The sequence below is a fragment of the Hydractinia symbiolongicarpus genome, chromosome 10 (assembly GCF_029227915.1).
Source record: "Hydractinia symbiolongicarpus strain clone_291-10 chromosome 10, HSymV2.1, whole genome shotgun sequence".
Lineage (NCBI taxonomy): Eukaryota > Metazoa > Cnidaria > Hydrozoa > Anthoathecata > Hydractiniidae > Hydractinia > Hydractinia symbiolongicarpus.
In genome coordinates, this window is record NC_079884.1 from 7,964,227 (window position 1) to 7,990,955 (window position 26,729).

The 26,729-nt window shown below is 33.4% G+C and overlaps 2 protein-coding genes across 3 annotated transcripts; both read left to right on the forward strand.

Moving 5' to 3' along the window:
• Positions 1-941: 941 nt before the first annotated feature.
• On the forward strand, positions 942-6,112 carry LOC130612135 (protein CFAP20DC-like). The gene is made up of 5 exons (XM_057433426.1): positions 942-1,099; positions 1,736-2,299; positions 2,497-4,238; positions 4,787-4,824; positions 5,129-6,112. The coding sequence occupies exons 1-5, from the start codon at positions 1,079-1,081 to the stop codon at positions 5,245-5,247; spliced, it is 2,484 nt and encodes an 827-aa protein (XP_057289409.1). The 5' UTR covers positions 942-1,078; the 3' UTR covers positions 5,248-6,112.
• Positions 6,113-17,169: 11,057 nt separating this feature from the next.
• Positions 17,170-26,295, forward strand: LOC130613235 (sodium-coupled monocarboxylate transporter 1-like). Of its 2 annotated transcripts, XM_057434575.1 has the most exons (16): positions 17,170-17,605; positions 18,512-18,577; positions 18,777-18,828; positions 19,010-19,077; positions 19,515-19,669; positions 19,816-19,956; positions 20,262-20,397; positions 20,680-20,768; positions 21,822-21,934; positions 22,040-22,110; positions 22,274-22,360; positions 22,624-22,835; positions 23,054-23,157; positions 23,487-23,650; positions 24,048-24,090; positions 25,572-26,295. In XM_057434575.1, the coding sequence occupies exons 1-15, from the start codon at positions 17,261-17,263 to the stop codon at positions 24,087-24,089; spliced, it is 1,845 nt and encodes a 614-aa protein (XP_057290558.1). In that variant the 5' UTR covers positions 17,170-17,260; the 3' UTR covers position 24,090; positions 25,572-26,295. The 2 variants fall into 2 exon arrangements, with proteins under 2 accessions (XP_057290558.1, XP_057290557.1); XM_057434574.1 differs by lacking the exon at positions 24,048-24,090.
• The last annotated feature ends 434 nt before the right edge of the window (positions 26,296-26,729 follow it).

Here is a 26,729-nt window from a genome sequence, read left to right on the forward strand (position 1 = left end):
TCATTCAGTTTGAACAAAATGATGATTAATTTATTTATTACCGTTTTTTAAATAAATTTAAGATTAATTTTTTAATGTTTTGACAGTTAGGGTTGAACGTTGGGAAAGATGTATAAATAAAAAAAATATTAGGTTTATGATGTTTTTATTGTTTATATATTTTTAAGTGTGGCTGGATTTTTAGACAAAAAATTACATATTTAATGCTCAGATTAAGTCAAATTGCTTTTTCTCTGTTTTGATTTTGTTGTAAATAATTTATATTACTTTATTTTTTCCAAATGACTTAGCACATTCTTCAGTTAAAAAAGTTATATAGTCTCTTAAGTTTAGACAACATGGTGGATTCCATAAGATCAGATAGTATAATGATGTTACACAAAGTTTCATTATAAAGTTATTATTATATGTTTTTGTTTTTATTTTAGATTTGAATTTATTTTGATTCTAAACATATTTTAGACATAATACATGTATGTACATTTTGTGTGTTTGTTAATCCATTTTTCAACAATCAAAATCAATCAAAGTCCTGTGCAATTATTTCTCTTTTTGCCTTTGTATGTTTAGTTTGTTTTTTAACCACATTGTCTGGTGTGAAACATGACTTGTGAGGTTTTGACAAGAATACATAAATATATATATATATATGTATTCGTTTATTTAAACTACGAAAAAAGCACAGTAAATATATGCAAAAATCCATGTCCTTCTGAAATTTGGTCTCTGTTGTTGATTGTTTTTGCTTTTTATTTCATATTCTTGTTTTTCCTATCATACACTATTTTTATATATACAAAGGTGTCTTTTGAAAATGAGTAGAGCTTTAAAGTGTTTATAAAAAGAAAAATTAATAATTAAAAGAATAATTCTTTAAATAAGAAAAAATAAGTAAAGTGAAAAGAATTTTCAAATATAAAAAAGCTCTGCATAGCTTCAAGAAAATGTACACAAAGTTTTAGTTTTAGATGTAAACTCTGCCATGTTAGTTTGTTATTGAATTTTTTTAGGATACAATTAATTATAAATTCATATATGAAGTTGTCAGCAGAATGTGCTGGATGTATGACAAACAATCATGTTTAAAACCGAGTTTCAGGTATTTTTGTTGTTTGTTTGCGTATTGGCACACTCTGGATCAGGTACAGTGACCGCTTTAAGGTCTTGCTCTGATACAAACTGTAAAATTCATTATGTATTCATAAGGAAGGCAGGTGACACCAGAATTTAAAATCTTTTAAAGGAAAAAGTTGGAAATAACTGCATTTTTATCTAGGTGTTGTAATGTCATGTATATTATAGTTTTGATGAAATTTTAAATACTTTTTTGTCCGTGTTGCAAAACTTCATACTAAATTAAAATGACTTTATGTTAAGACCTCATACAACTATATATATACAAGTTGGAATCCCATTGCACTTATATCTCATTGTATGCTGCAAATAACATTTTGAAATAAAGTCATTTACTGTAATCATATGTTTCCCACCTGTAGGGAATAATCATGCCCTTAAGTGAATGCACTCTTCAACTAATGATTTAAGTTCAATCTCTTAATTAGGCGCCCCATAGGCAAGTTGCACAACATATGTAATTATGATGTAACAGTATAGAACAATCTGAAGAACTTATAAAATAAGCCTGCCAATAATGCCCAATGAAATGTACTATCAGTCGTGCTTGTTCAAGTTGCCTGTTTTTTTTGAAAAATATGATAATTTCTTTTATCACTAGGGTGGACCATATGTGGATGTCTACTCAATTCAAGGAAAGGATCCTCTTTCAAAAATCAAAATAGCTGGCCCACAAAATGCCATAAGAAAAGAATTTGACAACGACTTGCGTACATTTACTTTACTAATTGAAGGAGAACCAAGCAGGTCAAAAATAACTATACCTAAAAATAGCAAAGTTTCCTTGCACCTGACTCAACAATACCTAGTGTTCCAACTTTATATTTACCCTTCCCGATCGTTCTCTTTGGAAGTTTCAGTTACCAATGAAGCAAACTTAAAACAAAGGATTATTCTATCGAACAGCAATCGAGAAATTGTGGTGACTGCTCTCCATGCAAAAATGCCTTGTTCAGTGATCAAGCAGAATTCGTGGCTAAATCTGTGTTTAGATTTACACGATTTGATATCTGGATGTTTTGAAGGTAGTAAAATGGTTACCATCGATAATATTATAGTATCGGCCAACTGCAGGCTAAAGAGAATGTTCACGTTAAAAACGAAACCGTTTAATAACAATGACATTCCATCCAAATTCCAATCAGATGACAGCACTCTGTTGCAGGTGTGTTTTTAACTCTCTGATTTTTTTCTTGCTTATGTTATATAACTGAAACATAATTTTCTACTTAGGACTTGTTGTATCGTCATGATCTTCTAAAAACAGATGTTTATCTTTTTTAATATACATACTTAAGCATACAAAGCATACAAAATAAATAAAATATGGATGAGCCATAGTGTTGTATTTTTCTTCTTTAGACAATAGACATGAATACGTTCTTTGCAGCTGGCATTAACATTCGCTGCAGCACTGGTAATATGTCAAATCGCACGGCACCGATAATAAACCGATCAAATAACGATAACTCTCATATTGCGTTTGGTTCTCGTGTACGCCACGACTCATCACCGGGGAGTAAGGGCTTGGATTTATCTACAAACTCGACTAAACTAAATTCGTCTCGCACCGATGAAAAAATCTCGTTGCGTACGAGAAGGGACTCCTCATCTAGTGCAACAAATAAACAAATCGACGCTGATAAAAAAGAGACCTCGATCCAAAGGAGTACTGAAAACGATAGTCAACGAATTGAAGGAAAAACCTTTCTTCAACCCAGGCCTCCGAAACAAGCAGCAGGTAAAGTTCGAAAACCCAGAATAAAAAGTGCAGATTATTCAAGAAAGACGACAGAATCAGAACAGTTAGGGAAGCAGCCATTATCTAAAAGTGCGGATACTCGAAGAAGAAGGATTGTTTCAGATAATTGTAGTGAACGATTAAATGGGCGGAGAAGTTCTCTTGTATCTGACGTTCTGCCGGAAGTTAAACTTCAAAAAAGGTTGTCGCACTCCGCCGTTACTCTAGAGCATACAGAAAAACTTATCAGCGAAAGTAGAGAAAATCATTTTAAAAGCTTATCCTTGAATGCTTTACCTCAAATCCAACGCAATAAAAGGTATGAGAACACTGACGATCAAGACGACGACGAGCTTTTTGACGATAAACGAAAAGTCGAAACGCCGTTGCATCAGTTAGGTGACGACGACATGGTTGAAGATTATTTACGTCGTCGTACAACAAGTGCTTCTTCACTTTCGCGCAGCAGTAGCTGTGCAAACAGTACGAATAGTGACTTATTTTCCTACTCTTCTCGACCTCGTTCAGTTACCGGTCAAAGAAGCCGTCGTGTTAGTGAAACCGAAATGGAAAAAATAAATGAAAAACAGTGCGCAGGACTTTGTAAAACCGAAATAACGAAAAACGAACATCCAAAATTTTCTCGCGTCAGTAGTGCGTCGGTAGAAAATGGACGTTCAGAAGCGAATGCCGTCATTAATGGATTTTCAGCGAAAACGGAACCTATCAAAGATGAAGCTGTGCATGCTAGGACTGGTATCGAGTTTGATAACCAAACAAACGATGCTACCTTTGTGGTTGCGTCATCTCCTGTGCCACTTGATCAGAAGGGCGAGTCTTTTACGGATTCCCTAGATGGTACTGCCGAATTTTCTAGTCCCCTTGTGTCCGTTTCCAAAGTTCCAATTTCACCTCGATGCTCGTCTCCACAAAACGAATTGACAGTTAATAACGTGAAAAATTTCAATGAAGATTTTAATACTAACAACTTGCAGCTTTTAAATTCTTACAAAATGAGAGAGTCGTGCGATTCAGATTCCATGTCTTGGTTACATGCGTCTGATGATCAATCCACGTATGTATCTGAGAAAAATATGGTGAATCGAACGCTGGATAACCTTAAACAGTCGCCCAAGCTAGCTCTCACACAGCATTTAGAAGAAAGATTAGGCTCTTTGATTGTACAAAGTGAAGATTTTGAAACCGATGACGGATTTTCAGATTGTAGTGACGAAACCTCCATACAACCACCGCCGACTAAGTTTCGTAATTATCGGTATCAAGACGAAATCAAAAGTATAGGGACAACATTGGATTTGTCTGCAACGATACCTGAAACACCCCAAGTTGGCGATCAAGCAAGGTAAAGCTTTGTTTAAACTAGAAATTAAAGGTAGTTTCCTTCCATCTACTAGAATTATCTAAGTGTTTTTTCGATATTTCTATATAGGTCTTTTTTACATATAATATTGAAAAACATGTTTTATTGCTTTGAGTACAGCAGGCTTTAGGATGTTTAAATAATAATCCAGTATTCAAACAACCTAGAGTTCTGTGTTTTCTCGAATTACCTTAGCTCCTCGAACCTTCGCTCAAGCTACTCGAACCTTTGCTAATAGTTCTTAGTTAACCTATTAGCATGAATAACTCGAACTTCCTTATTTCAAAGTTTGAGTAACTCCCTATCAGAAAAAGCAATAAAGAAACACGAAAAACATTATGAGACAAAAGACTATTACTTTTAAATGTACAAAATGTCTTCAGGTTGATACGGTGATAAAAGGATTGTATGCAAATCGCTTTCACTGAAACAAATGTTTTTTGGACTTTCTGGAGATCCGGCTTAGTTTAAGTTAACTGCGTGTTATGTTAAAAACGAGAAAAGAAATGTTGAATTTCCTTTTTTTATAGAATTAACAGTAATCGCGATGAAAACAACAACCAACCAGGTAAATGTCTTTTGTTATTGTTTCAAAGCCTTACTGTTAGCCTGTGGAAAAATCTACGAGTCTGCCGGTCCTCAGATTTTCACCCGTCGTATTTCGTGCCTTTTTAGCACGACATCACTCGGTTTGACAGATAGAATACGGCTACTTCAAAAAACTCAATCAACCTCCTTCCGCTTTAAATTCTCCTACTGGATAATGACCTTTTAAACGCTCCATACCCTTTTCCGAAATTGAGTGTTATTTTGATTGGTGCTCTTCTCCGTTTATTCTTTTCGTGTATTGTAGCACTTGCTTGTTTTCATAGGAACGCAAATAATGAAACTGCATGCATCGCGCGATGAAGAATTATTGGACCTGTTATTCGATCCAGTCTTAAATTGCTATTACGATCCAGTAACACATAAATATTACGAATTGTCTTGATGTTGAAATTCTGTGTTTGTTACGTTTGAGAATGTTGATACGGTATGTTTTGTACTTCTGTCAAACACCAGCTGTGAGAGGCTTGTTTGATATTTGATTTTTTTGCAGGTAAAGTCAATTATTTATCTCGTATACCATGCCTAAATCACGATATCGATAAGGGAATTAATTTTCGCGAAATTTTCCAAATTTCATTTTTAAGTTAGTAAGTCCAAATTTTCATTTTTTTTTAATTAAAGCCGTTTTTTACGGATTTTTGATGCTGGAGATAGAATAGATTTAAAATTCAACTATTTATTATAGTTCTCTAAATCGGAAGAAAAAAGTTAGTTCTAATCGTTTGTTAAAAAAAACTAATCCGAATATTGCGACAACTAATTTTTGCGAATTTCCCAGTAATTTTCGTTAAAAAACTCGTGAAATTCGCAAAAATTAATTTCCGCGAAATTTTATTCCCTTAAGGTAGTACAAAAGCATGTGTTTTTTCTGTGATTATTGTAAAAGCGTGCGGTAAAACCGAAGCAGATTTATGAATCATGTTCACATGACACAGATTGTGAAGGGAATAAATTGTAGTGTAGTATATATAATTTTTATTTGCTGTTATGAGGCGTATGAAATTTTAATCAATTACTTACTGCGCCATATTGGTGCTTCTTGTAAAAAGTTCCGTCTTCACAGCCTCTTTCGTCGTAAAAAGTTCCGCCTTCACAGCCTCTTTCGTCGTAAAAATTTCGTATTCACAGCCTCGTTCGTCGTAAAACGTTCCGTCTTCACAGCCTCTTTTGTCGTCAAAAAAATTCCGTATTCACAGCCTCGTTCGTCGTAAAACGTTCCGTCGTCACAGCCTCGTTCGTCGTAAAAAGTTCTGTATTCACAGCCTCTTTCGTCGTAAAAATTCCGTATTCACAGCCTCGTTCGTTGTAAAACGTTCCGTCGTCACAGCCTCGTTCGACGAAAAAGTTTCGTTTTCGCAGCCTCGTTCGTTGTATATGCTCAGTCCATTAAACTTGCGGTAGAATATACCTAGTGAGAGTATGTAAATTTTTAAATATCGTGAACGAAGAAAAATATTAATATATATATATAGTTTCTATTTTTGTTGTTTTTTAAAAATTTTTAAAACCTAACTTGTTTTATAGTGTTGTATATAATATATTTGGTTGAAATTTGTTCACATATGCATAGATTTTGCTGTGGGGGAGAGTGGTAAAAACTATCCCTTTATTTGTCAATCACTATATGCTATGCCATTCTTGGCTCCTTCGTGGCTCCTTAAAAACAAGTCTTACTTGGTGTTTTTACACTCACATGGAAATTTATTATCAAATTATGTATGTGCTGGTTTTTACACTTATTTATTGTTTTTTTAAATTATTGTTTTTTGGTTAAACGAGTTTAATATATTCGCCTCTTGCGCCGAGCCATATAGATATATAATTAAACAGACCAATCAGGCTTGGGTTTATTTACCGTTACAGAGTAAGTCACAAATTTAAAAGTGTACGCCACCTTTGTATCTCCAATAATATACGAAGACGGGTTGTGGACATTCGCACCATAAACACGTGACTTCTCGCTTCATATTGTCAATTTGATGGTCAGCGTATTTTTTAAATTTGTCACTTCTGTAACATTTATTTGACAAAGGCAGTTGTAAATTTTTATTCTGTGAAAATCAAGAGTGAAAAATATGGTTAAATATGGCTTGTAGATTGTGTATTCCACCTAGGTTTTATATACCTTCTTATCATCGACGAAGTCAGTATCATCAGTCCAAGAGAAAACTAAAGTAAAAATCGATACAAAAAATTCAAGATATTTAAAAGTATGCTTAAGGCTGATTTCCTGTTTGACTGTATTTTCTCGAGTTATTTTGTTAACGCGTGCGCACTTTGACAAAGTTTGACATTGGTAGTCGAATAGCAACGAACCTTAAGCACAATATTTTTTACGTTTAAAGATGGACTCATTGTGACAATAAAAGATGAGTTTATTCTTTGTGTTCTTTCAATTGTTTAGCCTTGACTTTTTATATAGTCAAATGATAAAAACGAAAGGCTTTGAATTGGACTCCCCGTAGAGGTAGGCGAATGAAATCGTACTTTGAAGGTAGAGTTGAAATTATTGACACTTGCAACAACAAAAAAATAAAGGCAAATTACCTGTCTGTATTAAGCAAGAGTGTAATTTGAGACTTAAAAACAAACAAATTAACACTATAGAAAAAAGGGATTTATCATAACAGATTATTTGACATCCCGAAAAACCTGTTATTGTTCCCATAAACGGTTTCCTATCAGCAGAAAACTAACACTGCTGGAAACGATAAGTGTTGGAAATATAATTGACAGCATCCACACGGTGAAATATTTTAACTAGATACCATTTGGAAGCAAATTTATTTTGTGTTTATTTTGAGATGTTAAAAGACTGGACCCATTGCATAACATTATGAACGATAGGCTTTGAAGAGTGATTTATGCAATATAGAGTATCAACGTGAGTTTAAAATTATACGATTTTTTTGAAGTCAAAGTAGCCTAGGTTGCCCATAACCATCACAAAAAGCTTTGTGTCAAAAGTTTATAAAGGTACGAACAACGAGTACAACTTCACGATAAAAAAAATCGCTGGAAGTAAAAAATTTCCGGGAAGATAAAAAATGATTCCGGAGATAACAAGATTTTTACGAGTAAGTTACATCAGAGAAACAAAACGAAATGTAATGACAAGGTAGAACGAGCACAAGAGAAAAAGAAACCAGCTAAATACTCAACTCATCAATTTGGATGGAAAATCCTAGTAAACACAAATACAGACAAAGAAAACGCATTAAATAAATTCCTATTGCCATTATCGTTGGTAAAAAACATAACATGTGCCGACCTTACACTAAGTCATAGTTATAAGAAAAGAAAATAATCTAAGAAATTTCTTGTTAAGGACGATGTCCTGAGCTTTTCTGATGCTTGTGGTTTTGTTGGTAGACAAGGTTAGTGGAAAGGTGTTTCTCTCTTATCTATGGCTAAATCGTATAAAGACCAATTTTACAACTGTTCCAATCAACTGTTCTGCCAGACGAAATAAAGCACGGAACAGGCTATAGGCACGGAATTAGAAACTATCGCGAATAAGGGGCAAGAATGGATTTTGGAAAAAAGTCACGTCCAAGCAAAATTAGTTTTTGCTTAACTCGCAACCAAGCTATAACAGATATTCACTCGATGTTTACTGGAAAATTGTTAATAAAGGAAATACGATCGTCAGGGAATTTAAAATAATTTTATTGGGCCATTTCTAATTTTAGAAATTAGTGAATAACTGCTCTGTTTGTCCAAAAAAAAAACCCGAAAAACTTGTAATTTGATACCATATATTTTCTTTGAAAACATTATATATTTATTTATTTGTCTACCTGTGTTTTTTTTTATAACATCATTCTATGAAAAACGGACTAACGTAAATTGTACATTTTGTCCGTACTATTGATAGTGTCTGATCGTCCGTGTGACGTACTTGATTTTTATTGACTATTGATAATACGTTCTTATCCGGAAGGTCATGTGTTCATAACAAAATCATAAGCGACCATACGAGTGGGAATCAATATACTAATAAGAAAATAAGAGCATTGTTTATTTCACCAGGGTTGCATAGCTCCGGGTGCACAGGTGCTTTGGTCCTTATCGATAGCAAAAGAAAAATGGAGGGGGTATATCGTGTAAATAATCGCATGTTAAAATAATAATAATAATTGTTATCAAAGAAAGACCACCCAGAATTTTTATGTTTCAAAACGTGAACGCTTCTATCAATAATTTTTAGTATATGTTATGTTATGAAGGTAGAAAAAGAAATACAATGGTTTTACCTATGTTATACTAAATGTGGTTATATAGTTAGGTTATACTGGATGTGGTTATATAGTTAGGTTATACTGGATGTGGTTATATAGTTAGATTATACTGGATGTGGTTATATAGTTAGGTTATACTGGATGTGGTTATATAGTTAGATTATACTGGATGTGGTTATATAGTTAGATTATACTGGATGTGGTTATATAGTGAGATTATACTGGATGTGGTTATATAGTCAGGTTATGCTGGATGTAGTTTTATAGTTAGGTTATCCTGCATGTGGTTATATAGTTAGGTTATACTGGATGTGGTTATATAGTTAGGTTATACTGGATGTGGTTATATAGTGAGATTATACTGGATGTGGTTATATAGTCAGGTTATGCTGGATGTAGTTTTATAGTTAGGTTATCCTGCATGTGGTTATATAGTTAGGTTATACTGGATGTGGTTATATAGTTAGGTTATACTGGATGTGGTTATATAGTTAGATTATGCTGGATGTGGTTATTTAGTTAGATTATACTGAATGTGGTTACATAGTTAGATTATACTGGATGTAGTTATATAGTTAGGTTATACTGGATGTGGTTATATAGTTAGATTATACTGGATGTGATTATATAGTTAGATTATACTGGATGTGGTTATATAGTTAGGTTATACTGGATGTGGTTAAATAGTTAGGTTACACTAAATGTGGTTATATGTTTAGGTTATATTGGACTGATTGGTGCTTTAAAGTAACTATCCACCTTTTGTATCCAGCATAATCAATCAGTCATAGTTTTGTACCTTTCATACGAAATTAAACTCAGAGAAGTACTAGTTTCATGGGATTTGCTTGGCTTTTGAATACATGTTCCTAGTTGGGCCATATCAACTTGGTTTCCATAACAATTAGTCATTGTTATGAGGCTTTCGTGCAGAGCAACATTACTTTTACAACATTTGGTGTGTCATTTGTTTTGTACAACATGTGTTTCCAAAAAAACCTGTAATGGTGACTGTTGTTCAGTTTAAAAACTTTTATGTAATAGAAACCAACCTTAAACATGCAGTGATCAAGATACTGGTAATGAGTTGCCATGCTATATAAAGCAGTGAAATAGACAAGAAACATGTATTAACTTGTTGAATATTCTAAACAAGACGTATGATGTACGCAAAATTTTGATGTCACTATCATGTTCAGCATACTTTTTTTGTTAACTTTGCCAAATTTTGTCGAAAATAAAGTAATTTTAATTTTTGGTCCAATTTTGGCCTAAAATAACAATTAGGTGACAAAAATCAAAATTATGATGTCACTATTATGTTCAGCATAATTTTTTTGTTAACTGTGCCAAATTTTGTCGAAAACAAATACCAAATTTGGCCGATGACTTTTAAGTACTTAGAGAGTTTAGGTATGAAGTTTAAATTTGTGACGTTGCAATTGACCATTTGGTTAGTTAGTTACGAGTTGGAAACACATCCTCGCAGGCGAGATAGTAAAAAGAAAAAAAAAGTAAAAATAGTTACCAAGATGAGATTCGAACACATGACTACTCCCGTGTCGGTGCTCAGAGAGGCAAAAATTTCTATTCTTGTAGGACACATTTGCGTTTTAATACAAGCTCACGAGCTTGTAATAAAAACCAAACTATATGATGTTGTTAGAGAAAGTTACGAAACATGTTGATTTAATAAAGCTCCATCAAGATAACGTAATATCAACTTGGACAGATCACCTATCAACAGACATAAAAAAAATTACGAAATCGTGTCAATCAACAAACAAATAAAAGTGTTTTGATTTCTTACAACTGTTAGTAGCGAGATGACTTGTGATAAGAAAACATTCAAATAAGAAGAAGTATTTTAGATAAGAATGTGTGAATTGACTTGTGTTGAAAGTATACTCTTGTATTGATGTTGAGGCTGGAAAGTTACAGTAATTATAACAATGATAAAAAGGTTAAATTGAGAAATATTTTTCAAATTATGATAATGTTTCTGCTGTCAAGTGTGCTGTTCTACTTTACTACATCATACCGCAAGAAAGAAACGATAGGAAGCAACAGGAATGATTTCTTACAGTCCTTTAAATTGAAGGATTTAATTTTGTAAAAATGAAAAAAGAACGAGGTTTGTTTCTTTGGAACTATCATCATTTAGAGTATCGGTGTCTTTCAGTATGGAACGTCTACTCTATCCCCCTGAAAACTGTATTAAAAATGGCTGTTTTTCTTATTTTCTTTTTTTTTCAATGCAGTACTGCAAACTCAAGAGTAACATTTATGTACTTTGTTGTCAACATGATTACCTGTTGCTTGGCAAAATATGTAAGTTTTTTCGCGGTGGCAACACTTTGTACTTTCCCTGAAGAGTAACTCAAAGTTAAATCTCTTAAACAATCAGAAACACATAAAAAACAAGCGATACTAATACCTACAACGTGAAACGACGTAAAGCACGTACCCTGGATGTTGTGATATTCTTCTTGGCGCAGATAGAGATGGTATAGCAAGTAAAATGCTTTTTCAGTTTTTTGTTTAAGATTTTAGGACTTTTAAAGCTAGTCAGAGGTGTAATGGCGCTGCCAGCTCTAAACTGAACTACTTAGAAGACTTTTATTTCCAAACTGGCGAGATTAATTTTTAGGGCACAACACAAAGTTTGCTTTTGTAGCTTAATTTAGTTTAATATTCCTGTGCGTAGGATCTTATGCCAAAGACCTTGGAAATGCGTTGTGTGGATTGAAATGCGGTAAAACGATGTCGTTGTTTGCTATAGACGTTATTGTGCTGTTAGTCTTGCAGTTGATGGCGGAAAGAGTCAAAGTGCAGAGTTAAGAAACATTCTTTCCGTCGTATTTCCTATAAAATTCTTATAAAACGACAAAAAAAAATTTCTTCATTTAGCCTTTTTAGAAAGTTCAAAAGTTGTTTTTAAACTGGTTTTCAGGGGCACCAAATTGAAGAAGAAATTCTATTTTAAATTTTGATAAATTTAACGAAACATTCTCATCCCCAGTATCTTGTTTGCTTTTCCAGTCCAAAATCTCTACGAGGTTCGTATAATCAGTATTATAAAACAGTTTGGAATGGAGGCCAGATATAAAACCAGATATAATCACTGAACGTTCATTGTGAAAGAGATTTTTCAAAACTAAATTGGCTGCGCATGCTCTTTACTTAAAAACACACTATTTTTATTATGTGGAGGACGGCATTTTCCAAAGGGTAGAGATGGATTGATGGCGGCGTTCATTCTAAGGCGGCATTTTAAAAAGTCTGAAAACATGAACATACTGAACGATTTATACTTCAACTATTATGCGCATTGACTTGCTCAGAAATGTGAAATAAAAAAAGTAGAACTAACACAACGCAAAATGGCGGCGATGTGTTTCTATATCAGATGAGCGGTTAGTGATTTTGAGAGATACTGTTTTTTATTTACAGGAATTACTTAATATATTTTTCTTTTACCAGAACCAGTAAACTAAACATTCCAACCTATTGTTCTTATAGTAACCAAAGTATCGCCTTTGTTCTGTTAAAAAACATGCAAAAAACAAGTACAACATTATAGCAATCTCACCATAACGTCAAATTTTTTTACATTTTTATTTCTCGTATATGTCACTCGCCCAAAGACTCGTTGAATATGTAAACAAGAACATAAAAGACTCAAAAAATATTTCCGATTTTTTTCCCGGCACTGTGCGATAGCTACTACATATAAACAAACATGTATTCTTTACACTCTGCATTTAAATTCGTCATGTGACAACCTTGTTACCAAGACATTTTTCCGTTTTGATTTGATAGCGAAGAAATTATTGGATGCTACGTAATAGAGGCTCAGGGGTCAGGAACCCCCTTTGGACGAGGATGGACCTTGTGACCAACTAGTACCAAGGCGTTGCTCATGTTTTGTAAAAAGCTCTGGAAACGAGGTTGATTTTAGTGCTGAGGTCGTTATATTAAAAAGTAGCAACGGTGTTGTTATGTTGTTTTATTAAATATTGTCCATTTCGTCAAAACCATTATGATTTTAGTAACAGGATAAGTAGGCGATTTTTTTTAATTTGATCGCGTTTTAATTTTCAATGTAAACAACTTATCTTTTTTACGTTGTTGTTTTTTTCTGATGTGAAACAAATATTTAAAAATTAAAATATAAAAAAACTTTAAATGTGCTAAACTTTTATGTCAATTTGTTATGCAGTAAAGTTAGTAACATCTACAAAGATACACAAAGTTAACATATTTCTTCAATACTTTCGTAAGTTTTAACATCTTTCTGGGAAACAAGGTAAAAAAATAAATGTCTAGTACGTGTCGTACGACCTCTGTTATTTATTTTATTTTATTATGTGATACACAACAATCGAGCAACCCGAACGATTTTGACTTTTCGTACGGCTAGTGCTTTTGTTTTCTTTACTTTTTCGTATTAAGCGGCCCTATGTTGACGAAAAGGCGGGAAAGCAATAATTCAAATAGGGCCGCTTATCAATTTTGTTTTACATAATTTTGTCGCAATAAAACCATAATTAGAAAATGATGTTTTTGTAATTAACGAGTAAAATAAAAATAGCGTCTGCCTAAACTGGAATTCTGTTGCACTACCTTTGCGGATAAATTATATTTCCAGTCAATCCGCTCAGAATATCCAACTTAATTAAAAAAACAATTTTTTTAACAGGTCACACCTCCAGACGCATACGAATGAGTATATATAAAAAATATTTAGCTCTGTATAAAAAGTTTTGTTATTAAAAAATAGATATTAAAAATGTATATTATATATTAAATATTTATATTTAGTCTGAAGTCGGCCTAGTAATCTTTGACGACATTAGATCCCTATTTATTTACAACTTAATAAAAATTAACATGTATATAATAAAGAAAAATAGTCTGGGTACATTCTATTACGGCCAACTTATGAAATGACCTGGAATAAACATGTCGGAATTCTCTGTGTGTATATGTCTTGATTATTCAGCTATATATCGTAACACATAGTTTTTTGCATTTAACAATATGTGTGTGTATATGTCTTGATTATTCAGCTATATATCGTGACACATAGTTTTTTGCATTTAACAATAGCAAATACACAACCTTCGTTAAATAATTGTTAATAAATATTTATCTTGAGACATCGTTTGGATTTTAGTTCAAGTCATTAAAATAATAATTTCAGTGATGTTTATTTACCCCGCAAGAAAGTAAGTACTACGCACAATATACATTCATAATTATATATGCAACAGTTTATAAGCTACAGAAGGCCAGAAAACCTCATCTGGCAGCAATCACTTAGACTGAAAAAAGTAGAGAAAAAGAGGGAAAAAACAATAAGGATTACCATCACTAGTAGCCAACGATGGACTTTTTTCCATGCTATGGTATAAGGAGACCCTACTGTAGTTGGTGCCTGCTGAAAACAACATTTTGGAAACTCTTTGCTAACCCTTTAGATTGGCTACATTCCAGTCTATATTTTAGGACTACGTTATGGAAATGCATTGAAAAATGACGAAAATATACTAATAAATTTTGTAGCTATGAGACAGCCATGTTTGGTTCAGTGGACCCTTTCCATGTTTAATATATATTTCTTTGCATCCTCCTTCCCTTTCACCTCCATACCACCCCCTATTGACTACGCTTCTGTGTATTGTGAAAGTCACGATTGGTATCTACTAGCAATAGCGTACGAGCCTCCTTACATTTGTTACACTATTGTACTTTAGAGAAATAAAGCGGGAGGATTTTTTCGCGAATTTTGCGGGGATTTTTGCACTGTTTTTTCAATTTTAATGGCCGCGAAATATGTCAACGCATTTAATTCACAAATTTTGTGGATAGTTACAATTTGTTAAACGTTAAAGATTCTGAGAATAATTTTCGTAGCCCTTTAATGCTTTTGAATTTGTGTAGCGATTTATACTGACAAAAGTTTTTTTATGCTCAATTTGCAAAAATTTATTCCAATTTTTTTTTTAACTCGCGAAAATTAATCCTCGCTAAAAGTAGCTCCCTTAAGATAGGTGGCATTGGTGATAACAACAGTTAGATAAACACTTATATGTTATCCTCTCAGATTATCAAAGTATTTCTTGCATAATAAGCGAAATACGTGGAGTTGTGTCGCCAAGAAGAAACGTCTTAAGAGCTTCGTCTCCTGTAAAAAAAACTCAATTGAATGCTGAACAATCTGATACGTGTTTATAGAATGCTAGCCGTAATCCCGTGGAAAAATCCACGGGTTTACCTGTCCTTTTTATACCGCATTGTGTGCGTCTCGCTACTTGCGCAGCTAATCTACCATTTTGCGTGACGGACATATACGGGTATTTTAATATAGATATGATGGCTCTAAAAAATGTTGACATTTCTAACTTAAAAATAAGATCATTATTAAATTAGGTCAAGATATCATCAGTAGTTAGTACACATGACAAAAATTTTTGCAACTTTGCAAGATATTTAAAAAATAAATTTATGAAAACAATCATTATTACATTTCAATAATGACGTCATACGGCTAGAATAGAAATCTGCAAATAAATATCGAAAACAAAAAATTTAAAAAAAGTTTCCAAAATATAAAAATATTATTTTTCATCTTAGGTCCCTATAATTTATAAGGTCCCTATAATCACTGCAATGTCTGGAATTAGGGAGAGTTGAAAAGTTTATGCAAATATTCTTATATAGTTTTTATTATTATTATTACTATCTATGTTTTAGAAAGTGTTTATAAGGACCCATTGGATTTTAATATATTTTGAAAATTGTACTTATTTTTGAATGGTTATCCTCTGTATATATTCTTAAATAATAATAATTCTATTCTTTTCTATCTATCGGCGAGTAAACATGTTTTCTTAGCTGTTTTAAATTGTTAAAAATAGACATGCGCAAAAATATTTCTAGCTAGTGAAGTGATTTTATCTGTTATAAAACAAAACATAATTTTGTCTAAAAAAGTATTAATTTAAACACCCATCTATATTTTGTGATTGACTGCTATAAAAACACGGATGTTATTCGATACAATGGCAACGATAGTTCATAGATGAACACGAAGCGAAGACATTCATCATGAAAAGTAACTTTAATGTTCAAAGTTTAGATTTTATTAATTTTTATTAATTTGTTCTTCATTTTTATCTTTTTTTTACTTGTAAAATTTGACTTTTAAGAGTGTCTCACAGTAATGTGTTTTTAAGAGGGTATTCGTAACATCTCGTAGCATTTCAAAACTCTCTGCATCAGTTGGAAAGAAGTGTCACAGAAAAAGTGTTTAGGAAGGGTATCTATGACTTAACAATGCAACTTCACAACCAATCCACTTTGCGCTAAAACAAAAAAGAACTTTGAGAAGTACTTTTCAATAAACATCTAACAAATGTTTTATGTTAGGACCTTATGTGTGTTTGAGTTGGATCCACCATGAAGAGACACCATGTAAGCTACAAAGATGACGGAGACGTTAAGACGAGTGATGACACCCACTGAGAGTGATGTCAAAGCACCACCATTGTGATTGGGCGTGTAAAAAGAAAGATTTTTCCCGATCACCTTTTACGTGATTTTAGGCAAAAAAATCAGACATTGATATTTTGTCCGTAGAACTTAACCGCTATAATTCGACTTCGTAATATACCTTGCAGGGGTAAAAATAGGGCATACTTACATTATGTCTCATACGTTGTTTTTTGACAGGGAAAATGAGAAATATGAGTTGCCGTGTATTGTAAATATATTATAAAATTCTAATTATCTATCTTTTATTATGCTAGACTTACATGTCCTTTCTTTTAAAGATAGTGTAGTTTAAAGAATTTGATGGACTGAAACTTCGTTAAAAAGAATGTCCTGGGAACGAGGTTGAGTACAGGCTGTCGGTTTAATCGTACTGTTTTTATGTCCACTTTTTCTAAATTGTCTCATTAAATCGTGCTTTCTGGTTTAGTAATTAAAATATAAATTATCTTTTTAAGTTCTTAGGCTGTGTCTGTCTAATCGCGTCATAAGATGAAAATTAAGTATTAAAAATTAATTCTTTTATCTTTACAAAATAGACTTCATAAAACTCAAAACAAGTTAGCAATTTCGCAGTTGCGATAGAAAGAGGTCAAGATGACGGACCGCAATGAAAACACCTTCTCTGTGTACGATTACTTGGTGTTTGCCGCCATGCTGCTCGTCTCAAGTATTATTGGAATTTACTTCGCCTGCGGAGGAAAACAGAAGAGTACAAAAGAATATCTTATGGCTGGTAGAGATATGTCCTGGTTCCCAATATTTGTTTCCCTCCTGGCGTCTTACTTGTCGGCCATCACGCTGTTAGGTGTTCCATCGGAAGTATACACATACGGTATCCAATACATAGTTTTAATTCTCTCTTACTTCATCTTGGTTGGTGTTGGAGCGTACATCTTCCTACCAATGTTTTATCACTTGCAGATTGTCAGTTCAAATGAGGTAAGCAACTCCGCCACGGAGAGCAGTTTTTTATTTAAAGACGCAATAAAACGCAATAAAACCTCCATTTGGAGGGTGTTTGGTGGCATACAGGTTTTAAAAAGCTAGTAAGAATCGAAAAACACAATCAGACTATATCGATGCTTCTGTAGATAAAACTAAAAGTACAATTACACCAGGCAAATTCAGGCAGCATGGTGCCGCTAAGTCTTAAAGAAATAGAAAAATCATCAGACGGATGTACTAAGACTAACCAATATGCTTAGCATGAAAAAATCCTCTAGCTATATCCTCGTCCCCTCGATGGTTATCTCAGAGATCTCTAAGACGAAAATGCTTTGAGTGTAAATATACTTGTAAACGTTCTGCTTTTAAAAAAACATGTGACTAACTTTTTACATTTTTTTTTTTTATTTACAAGGTTGTGAAACATTTTTATGAAAGATAAGATCTTGAATTCTACTGCGCATGCGTTGATTAGCTGCAAATGAAACTAGAAGTGAAATTATTTAGCGTGACACACGCCACATTTTATCGTGACCACACCTATTAAAAATAAATATTAGAAAATTATAAGAATGAAATAAACTTGATTTGGAGTTCAAAAGCATACTCACAAAAAATGTAAAATAGTATTTTACTTCCCACAACGACGTTCGCTTGAATGGTTTCACGACTACGTGATTGTTCACATGACAACAACCTCGTGCTTACACATTAAGGAAAGTTTTAAGTTAAAGTCCTGGAAACTAAATTGTTATGATTTAATTTTCAAATACCGCCCTTATTTTTGCCACTATATTTAGTTTTTAGCCAGAAGGTTGTATATACCACTGCCGATGTATTCATCTGAAAAGGTGTTATGGCTTGAACACTTGAAAGTGACATCAACTTAATTTTTTTTAGTATTTGGAACGAAGATTTTCAGTTTGGGTGAGATTCTTAGGATGTGGACTTGTCAGTTTGCAATATGTGAGTGATTTTAGCTTTTTTTTCAAAAAAATATTGGATACAAACCTTGGTTCTTTTTTATTTCCTAAATGATAAAACATTTGACTGCGTATAACTTCACGAAAAATTGTTCTAACTTTTTTAACTTCAAGTTAAAATGTAAGGCTTCGTTATTTTCGATCTGTTTGTTTCTTTATTTATTAGCCATTTTTTTGTTTAGATTTTGTACCTCGCTGTTGTCTTGTTTGCACCGAGTCTTGCGCTGGAAGCAGGTGAATTGTATCTCTGTAACGATAGCAAATTTAGAAGTTTACACGTTTTTTTAACTAGCTTCTAAGAGCATTTATCGCTCTGTATGTCCTTACAGCCATTCCACGATTGCTCCGCTTCACTGCGAAATTTGTATTGTGGATTCTTCTTACTGACTGTAACTTGTATCTCTCTACATCTTAGTTGCTGGCGTACCAATTGCCGCTACCATCATCTCAACTGGTGTGGTCTGTACTTTTTACACAACATTGGTAAGAGATATTATTTAACAGTGGTAAACAAACCAACCAACCTCGAGCCCAGGGCCAGGATCGATGTTGCAAACAAACTTAATTTATTTTGCAGAAAAAGTACAGTAGAGAAAATTTTTCGTGTAATAATTACTTTAAAAATTTTTCGCGCTAAGATAAAATGAAGCGCTGCAATCCAATTTAATTGGTTATTTTATTAATTATTATTTTATTAATTATTATTAAATTAGTCACAGACTAGTAATTATTATATAGGCTGTGACTAATTTGATAGCAAAAACATTTTATCGCACAGAAAAAAGAAAAGAAAAAGATAAATTCAATTTGACCTAAATTTATTTCAATGTTTATCATCTATAAATGTACAGTACCCATGCTCCGTCGTTCCGCACAAGATTTGTCAGATAGTATATAGGTAGCATTTTACCACGATTTAGGGCGGTATGAAAGCCGTAATTTGGACGGATGTTTTTCAAGCCGGAGTTATGGTTGCAGGTTTAATTGTTGTCATGATCGTTGGCTTGACAGAATTAGGTGGATTCACTGAAGTTTTCAACAGAGCACAGGAGGGAGAAAGATTAAAAATTTTTGAGTGAGTTCTATTGTTGTTTTGCTGTTGAAATTTGAATTTTCATCAAACCATTTATTTAGGTAAATCGACTTTTGGCGGATTTTAATTAATAAAATTAAAAATTAGACAACTCACTTTATCCTTGTTATTTATTTTCTTTTTTTTAGTTTCAATCCAGATCCAAGAGTACGAAATACATTTTGGACACTCTCCATCGGTGGGGCTTTCACAGCTATGCCGGTATGGACTGTATGTCAACCTGCAGTGCAAAGATTTCAAGCAGCAAAGACAATGAAAGAATCACGAAAGTATGACTTCTTCGTATGACGTAATGATGACATAAGCGTAGTGGCAAGTGTATTGACTAAAAATATGCGAAGTTAAAAAGCAGGTTTTACAGCGCCTACTTTTTTTACAAGTACTTATAAATAATGTGTCAAAAAGCGATACTTAGACTGCGATCTAATTGTACGCCATTAAAAGTACTTTTCAGCCGACAACATTTCAATCCCGGTACTCCTTTTACGCTTTCTGAAATGTGGTGTGTGCGAAAGTAGTTTTTGTATTGATGCTACAAAGGGACATATCAATAAATCCTTTTCATAAATTGCAGGGCTCTTTTGATGAACATACCTGGATTAATTATTATTGTGTTGTTGTGTGTGATGGATGGCTTAGTCATCTATGGTGTGTATGCTGACTGTGACATCGGTACTTATGGAAGAAAGTTTGTCACAAGCAATGATCAAGTAGGAGTTGTTCTTATTTATTATATCTTTACTATTTTGTATCAACATTGTGAGCATTTTCCTGTAGGTATATCGAATATATCTTGTATTTATTCAGTTTTAGCATTCGTCTTTTGTAAAACACAAACCTTTGTTCATTCTCCCTGAACGCATTTGAGATATCTGTTGTGGTGTATAACAACCTCGTTCCCAGGGCTTTTTGTCTCTTTTTGAAACGTTCAAATGCCAAAAAAGTTTTAATATGCCCTGGGAACGAAGTTAGGTGTAGTATTGTTATTTTAGGTTTTGCCTTACTTTATCATCCATAAATTGGGAAAATATCCAGGTGTTCCAGGAATCTTCACTTCCTGTCTCTTCAGTGGAGCTCTGAGGTATTACCATTAGCGTTATTGTTTGTTTTTAAACTTGATAATTATTTTGTTGGTTTCATGTTCGATGTTACGATAAGAAGTGCCAAGAAGTTCTCACGATGCTTATCAGCTGTCAAAAGGAGGAGGGAACTTATAACAACGACCAATTTCAACATTTTGAAAAAAATTTTGTAGTTCACTTTATCAATGTTTACACCAGATTTACTTGCACTAATAAAGCCATTACAATAATACAATTATAATTTTGAGGCCAAATGACTTAGAAATGAGGTGATGACGTCAGTTATTTTTCACCGCGTGGGTAACTAGGGACAACATGGGGCTAAATTAAATAAGTTTCCCGAGCCTGGATCCCGAATTCGTTTTGGAATTGACGGGTTGATGACGTCATCAAAAAATCAAAGAACCTTTAACCCCTAATATATCTGTAACCGTTCGTCAAAAGTACATGATCGTAAAGATTTTCTCGATCAGCGTTTAAGTTTTATACGATAAAGGCAACGGTATACGTCAGCAAAATTTGTAAAGACTTATATTTCTTTATACGTTCAACAAAAACACATGATTCTATTCATCGGCATTTTAAGTTATACATATTACAGGCAATGGGTAAAAAATCTTCTCCAATAGATTTTTGTATATGCACTACAGACGTTAGTAAAACTTCCAAAACTACCTATATTTTTTCCATTCTTCTTTTACCTAAGTGGATATTTCAAAGGACCTTATCGACTTTGTTAGATTATTTTGTTACTTCCAAACTCGTAAAACGTACTAATTTTTCTATTTTTCTAAATTTTCGAATGTTCGAGGTCCCTGATGTAGATTATTTTGTAATTCCAATATGCTAGAAAGTGCGACTAGCGCATTCTGAACGATTTGTGCTCCAACCTATGCGTCTGTAAAAATGGAAGATACTGACTATCGGCTCCCAAATATCAGCGTGTTGATGCTTTTTGATAAATGGCCGTAAAAGATCCCTTGTCTCAATATTTCAACGGAGATTGCAGCTTTAAAAAGTATTTATATATAAAATATACAAAACATTTTTAGCACTGCTTCCTCTGGTATGAATTCAATCTCAGCAGTCATGTTGGAAGATATTGTAAAGAAGATAAAACCTGATATCAATGATGCTTCTGCTACACTTGTATCGAAAATAATTGGTAAGAATTGCTCATGCATAAAAAATTTTATCTGTGGATATACATAACTAGTCTTTTAATCTTTTTTGTTAGTATTATTTCTGCACGAGTACATTTTTATAATAGCCTGCTCACTTGGTGTCCTGGTTATTGGTCTAGCATTTTTGGTCTCCATTTTTGGAACTATGGTTCTACAGGTGAGTAAGACATGATTCAATAACAAACCTTAGAAAATGGAATTCGTGCTATGTGTAACCTCCACATGTTATATATATATATATATGTGTGTTACTTACTACTGAAGTGGTAAACTGGTAACTACAATGTGGTGATGATGTACTGATCTTAACTTCTTTTTAGCTTGCGTACAGTATCTTCGGCATCTTGGGCGGCCCATACTTAGGACTCTTTTTCTTAGGCATGATGGTACCATGGGCCAATTCTGTGGTATGGTTTCAATATTGTCTGAATACTGTTAAAATTAGTTGCTAATACAAAATCTACCTTTGGTGGCTACTACTTTATTAACCGCGATCCCAGGGCCAGTAGCGTTTTTATAAGTATCAAAAAACATTATATTCCCTGGGTTTGTGACTTGATAAAGAGGTTAATGCTTATCATGCAAAATTCCGACTAATTTTTTCGTTTACGTATTGTTTTCTTTTGACATGATTGGCTAGTCATGATTTATGTCTACATTTTCTATTTAGGGAGCGTTTTGCGGTGCATTTTTGGGCGTGTCCAGTACATTGTGGCTAGCTATTGGTGCAATTATGCATCCGCCCAATAAACATGCAGCAGTTGTTAAGGTAACAGGATGTAAAGAATTCCATTCAAATACGACCTTCACTAATACAACAATTTCTCCATTGATGAACGGGACGGGTATCATTCGACCATCATTGGATTTCAAACCATCAGAGTAAGTACCAGTCTATACGCAGTTGGTTAGGATATAATAAACCTTATTAATATCAGCATTACATTGTCATTTTTCTTTTTTTTTTTTGGCGCTGTATCTTATGCCGTACATCTTCCATAGATCTAATTATGCACTGGCACAAGAGGTCACAATATAGCAATGTAATGATGGCTTTTTTGTGTTAAGCTACTGTCACTTTGTTTGTACTTTATTTTTAGCAACGCATTATCCTCTTGGTATTCGATTTCTTACCTATGGTATGCAGCAATCGGAGTCAGTTTCACCTTTGTTGCCGGATGCATATTCAGTTTGATCTACAGAGGTATTTAGGCTAGGAGAATAATTTGACAACAAACACCATTCGCAATAATACATCTCAGCAAAAAGTTGAATTTAAAATTAATTGATCATATCTTCTTTTGTCATCGTGTAGATTTTATATTTAAATTATTATCTATGATAATTAACCTTCGAGAAAAATCCACATTTGCGAATAATAATTTGTTAAGGTGAAATCTTCCGTACTCAATAATTTTTTCTAATAGCCACAACAATAATATTGCGAAATTCGTGCTTTCAACTCCACAAACGTTTTACAGAGAAGTTGTGATAGGCTTGTATGTAGAAACTGTATCTTTCCTGTATCTTTAGTGATTTATAAAGCCATATGCGGCCATGTAAAAAAAGAAAACTCCGATCCAGAATTGTTGTTCGATTACAAAGCTTTATTCAGCTTTTTCATCCCTGGCAAGAAAAGACTTGCGAGATACAGTTTACGAAATCGCCAAGACAGCAGACCCATCACTAAGGAAGAGGTAAATTTTGTTAATTTGCATGCTGGTTAATAATGTTGCATCATGGGTATTCTTCGACTTTTTATTAGTTTTATAAAAGAATAAGAGGCACTCAAAGCAGCAATAAAAAAGTTAGTTAAAATGAGGTTATTGCAATTTGATTCTTAATTTACATTGCGACTAAATTTTTACTAACAATTAAAATTGAACATACTAAAATCACTGCCATCATAATTGTCGTCATTATCGCTACTACCGTCGTTATTGTCGTCGTCATTATTTCTAACGTTATCATTGCTGTCACTGCCGTCATTATTGTCGTCATTGTTATCGCCGTTATTGTCGCCATTATCGTAATCACCGTCATTAAAAAAAGAAGTTAAAAAGAGGTCAAATCAGTAGACAATTTCTCCTTTAGGAAGTATATCCATTACGAGAAAGAAAGCAACAGTATACTTGAGGTAAGTGAGACACGAAAAGACAAGTAAGCAGCCATGCATGAATATTTCCTCATTAACCGATTTTTTTACTAATAAAGAGTCCAAAATATAGGAGCAGTTGCAATAATCAGTATCAATCTAAGGAAGTACGTGGTTTACCATTTTTTATTACTTCGTATTGCTTTAACAAAAATGTCTCTGCCTAAATGATAGCTGAAACGGGGCTCCCAAGTTATTGGGGCTTGGCAGATATCTTTCTCTGTTTACAAGCCAAAAAACTAGTTTTCCCATTATTCCTGACCAACAGAACTAAAAAAAACTGAACTAAAATGTGCTGATGAGTAACGATTGGTTAAAGTTGCAACGCCTCTCGTCCATTGGCTATTTGCTATTGTTCTTTACCACGTGACTAATATTGGTGAAACCAGAATATTATTGATGTGGGGTCTCACTTACATTAACTAACACGTATACTAAAGTTGCTAACGACGATACTAAGCGTGACCATGCATTGTAAACACAACGAAGAGCTAAGTAGCTGCAATTTTTTTAAAGAAACTTGCAGCTTTGTATTTTTTGGTTGCATCAACTTTGGGTTTTCCCTGTTAAATTTGATTAACAAATTCTGGAGTTTCCGTTTGAGTAAAATCGGTATTTTTTAAAAATGAGTGCAATGTTAACTGAGTTGTGCCTCCCTCTTGTTTACATAAACAGGGTGGAAACGCAGTAGTTAAAAGTTCCCGCCCTGCAATACCAATTTTTACATAAGCAGGGCGGAAACGCAGCAGTTAAAAAAGTTGACGCCCTGCAATACCACTTGCTTACCTAAACAGGGCGGAAACGCAGCAGGTAAAAGTTCCCGCCTTGCAATGCCACTTGTTTACTTAAACAGGGTGGAAACGCAGCAGTTAAAAAATTTGACGCTCTGCAATACCACTTGTTTATGTAAACACACGACTCTGCTTGCGTTTTTTTTTCTCGACGCGAGAACTTAGAAACGTTTGGGTGGAGTCATTTATTCCGGTGTCCATAAAGATCATTCTTTTTATTATATCTCTATGGCACTTTAGAATCTATGCATTGTTAAAATCCGTCAAAACAAAAAACCACTACTCCTTGCCCTGTAATAGCAAAATTTGTTTATTATTTTTTTTAAATGATTGTTATAATTTATAGTTTTTACAACGTAAACAAAGAAATACAGAAAAATAGATACTTATTTGGTATACACGCTAATACCTCATAGAAACGTACGCTCAGACCATTTTCCTAAAATGGCGAGAGCAAGAGCTGCTCCTGCTAACAATTTAAAACACCATTTTTTATTTTTTATAGTTGCAGCATTATGAATATCAGCTAGGTTTTCAAACTTTAAAGTTTGTTTACAAATCAAAACAGGGAAGCTGTGAAGAGCGTTTTTAAACCCCTATCCGTTTGTTTGTTTGTTTGTTTGTTTTATTTATTTATTCATTTATTTATTTATTTATAATTCTGTTATATAGGCTGAGCTTTCAGTAATGGGCAACGGCCAAACGCAGTTATAACCATTTCAACCTATCCCAAGTGGAAATACGATACAATGTCTACATGGAACTATTATGGCCGACGTAACATTGTATTTCGAAGATATATGAATCTTTTATGGATTTTAACAACGTTCAACGGTGGGTCCAAAGTCTTGTTATGAAGTTATTGTTTAAAATTAGAGTAAAATGTAACAATTCTATTGATCAAGGGGTATAATCTTTCGGTGCTTTAAATATTGCGTCAAATATTGAGTAAAATTTCTCTTTACGGAATTCTGAAGACATAAATACTTGGCCTAGTGTGTCAAATATGCTTGTTGTTTCTTGCGTGTAACGATTTATTCTAACTTTTGTTTTCAAGACTTTCTGAAGTCTGGTGCCTATTTTAATGACAACATACTTGTATATAGGGAAATATAATGTTTACCATCAGGAGGGTACATCCCTGGTTTACATAAGCAATGATTGTAAAATAATTTTGTATGATTTTTCATTGTTTTTTTTTGTGCTTTTTCTTAACAGTTTAACAGTGTTCTCATAAAATTTCCAAATTCCTTTTTTATATTTAATTATAATTTCTGAGATATTTGGTGTTTGTATTTGTAGTTTTTATTTGTAATTTTTACTTATAATTTTTAGATTTTTCGTTTGTATGATGTAACGTGAAAAACATAGAAAATAATAGTCCCACTCTTGTGCATCATTTGTTACAACTTCATCACCAGCCCCTTATCTTTTATTACTACCCACATTTTTTCAAAATGGTAGGCGAATCGTTACACCGTGTTAGAGATGCACGAAATATGAGCGAAATTTCAAGGACTCTTGATTTCATCACGGGCTAACAACTAGTCATATATAACAAAAAATATAAAAAAACGGAAATAGAAAACGTGAATCCAGCTTAGGCTGTCACGACATCACCAGTTCTGCTTCTCCACAGTTGCTAGCGAGTGTCTTTGTTTATGAAAGATTGATCCTAAATTACTTCTATCTGTAGAAAGGTATCTCTATCAGTTTGATGAAGACGTCCTGATCCTTTTTTTCTTTGGATGCCATGGATTAAAACCTTTAGAAGACATTAGGTTTGTAGAAAAGCAGAGAGCCTTGTACTGGGTGACATGAAAACACACT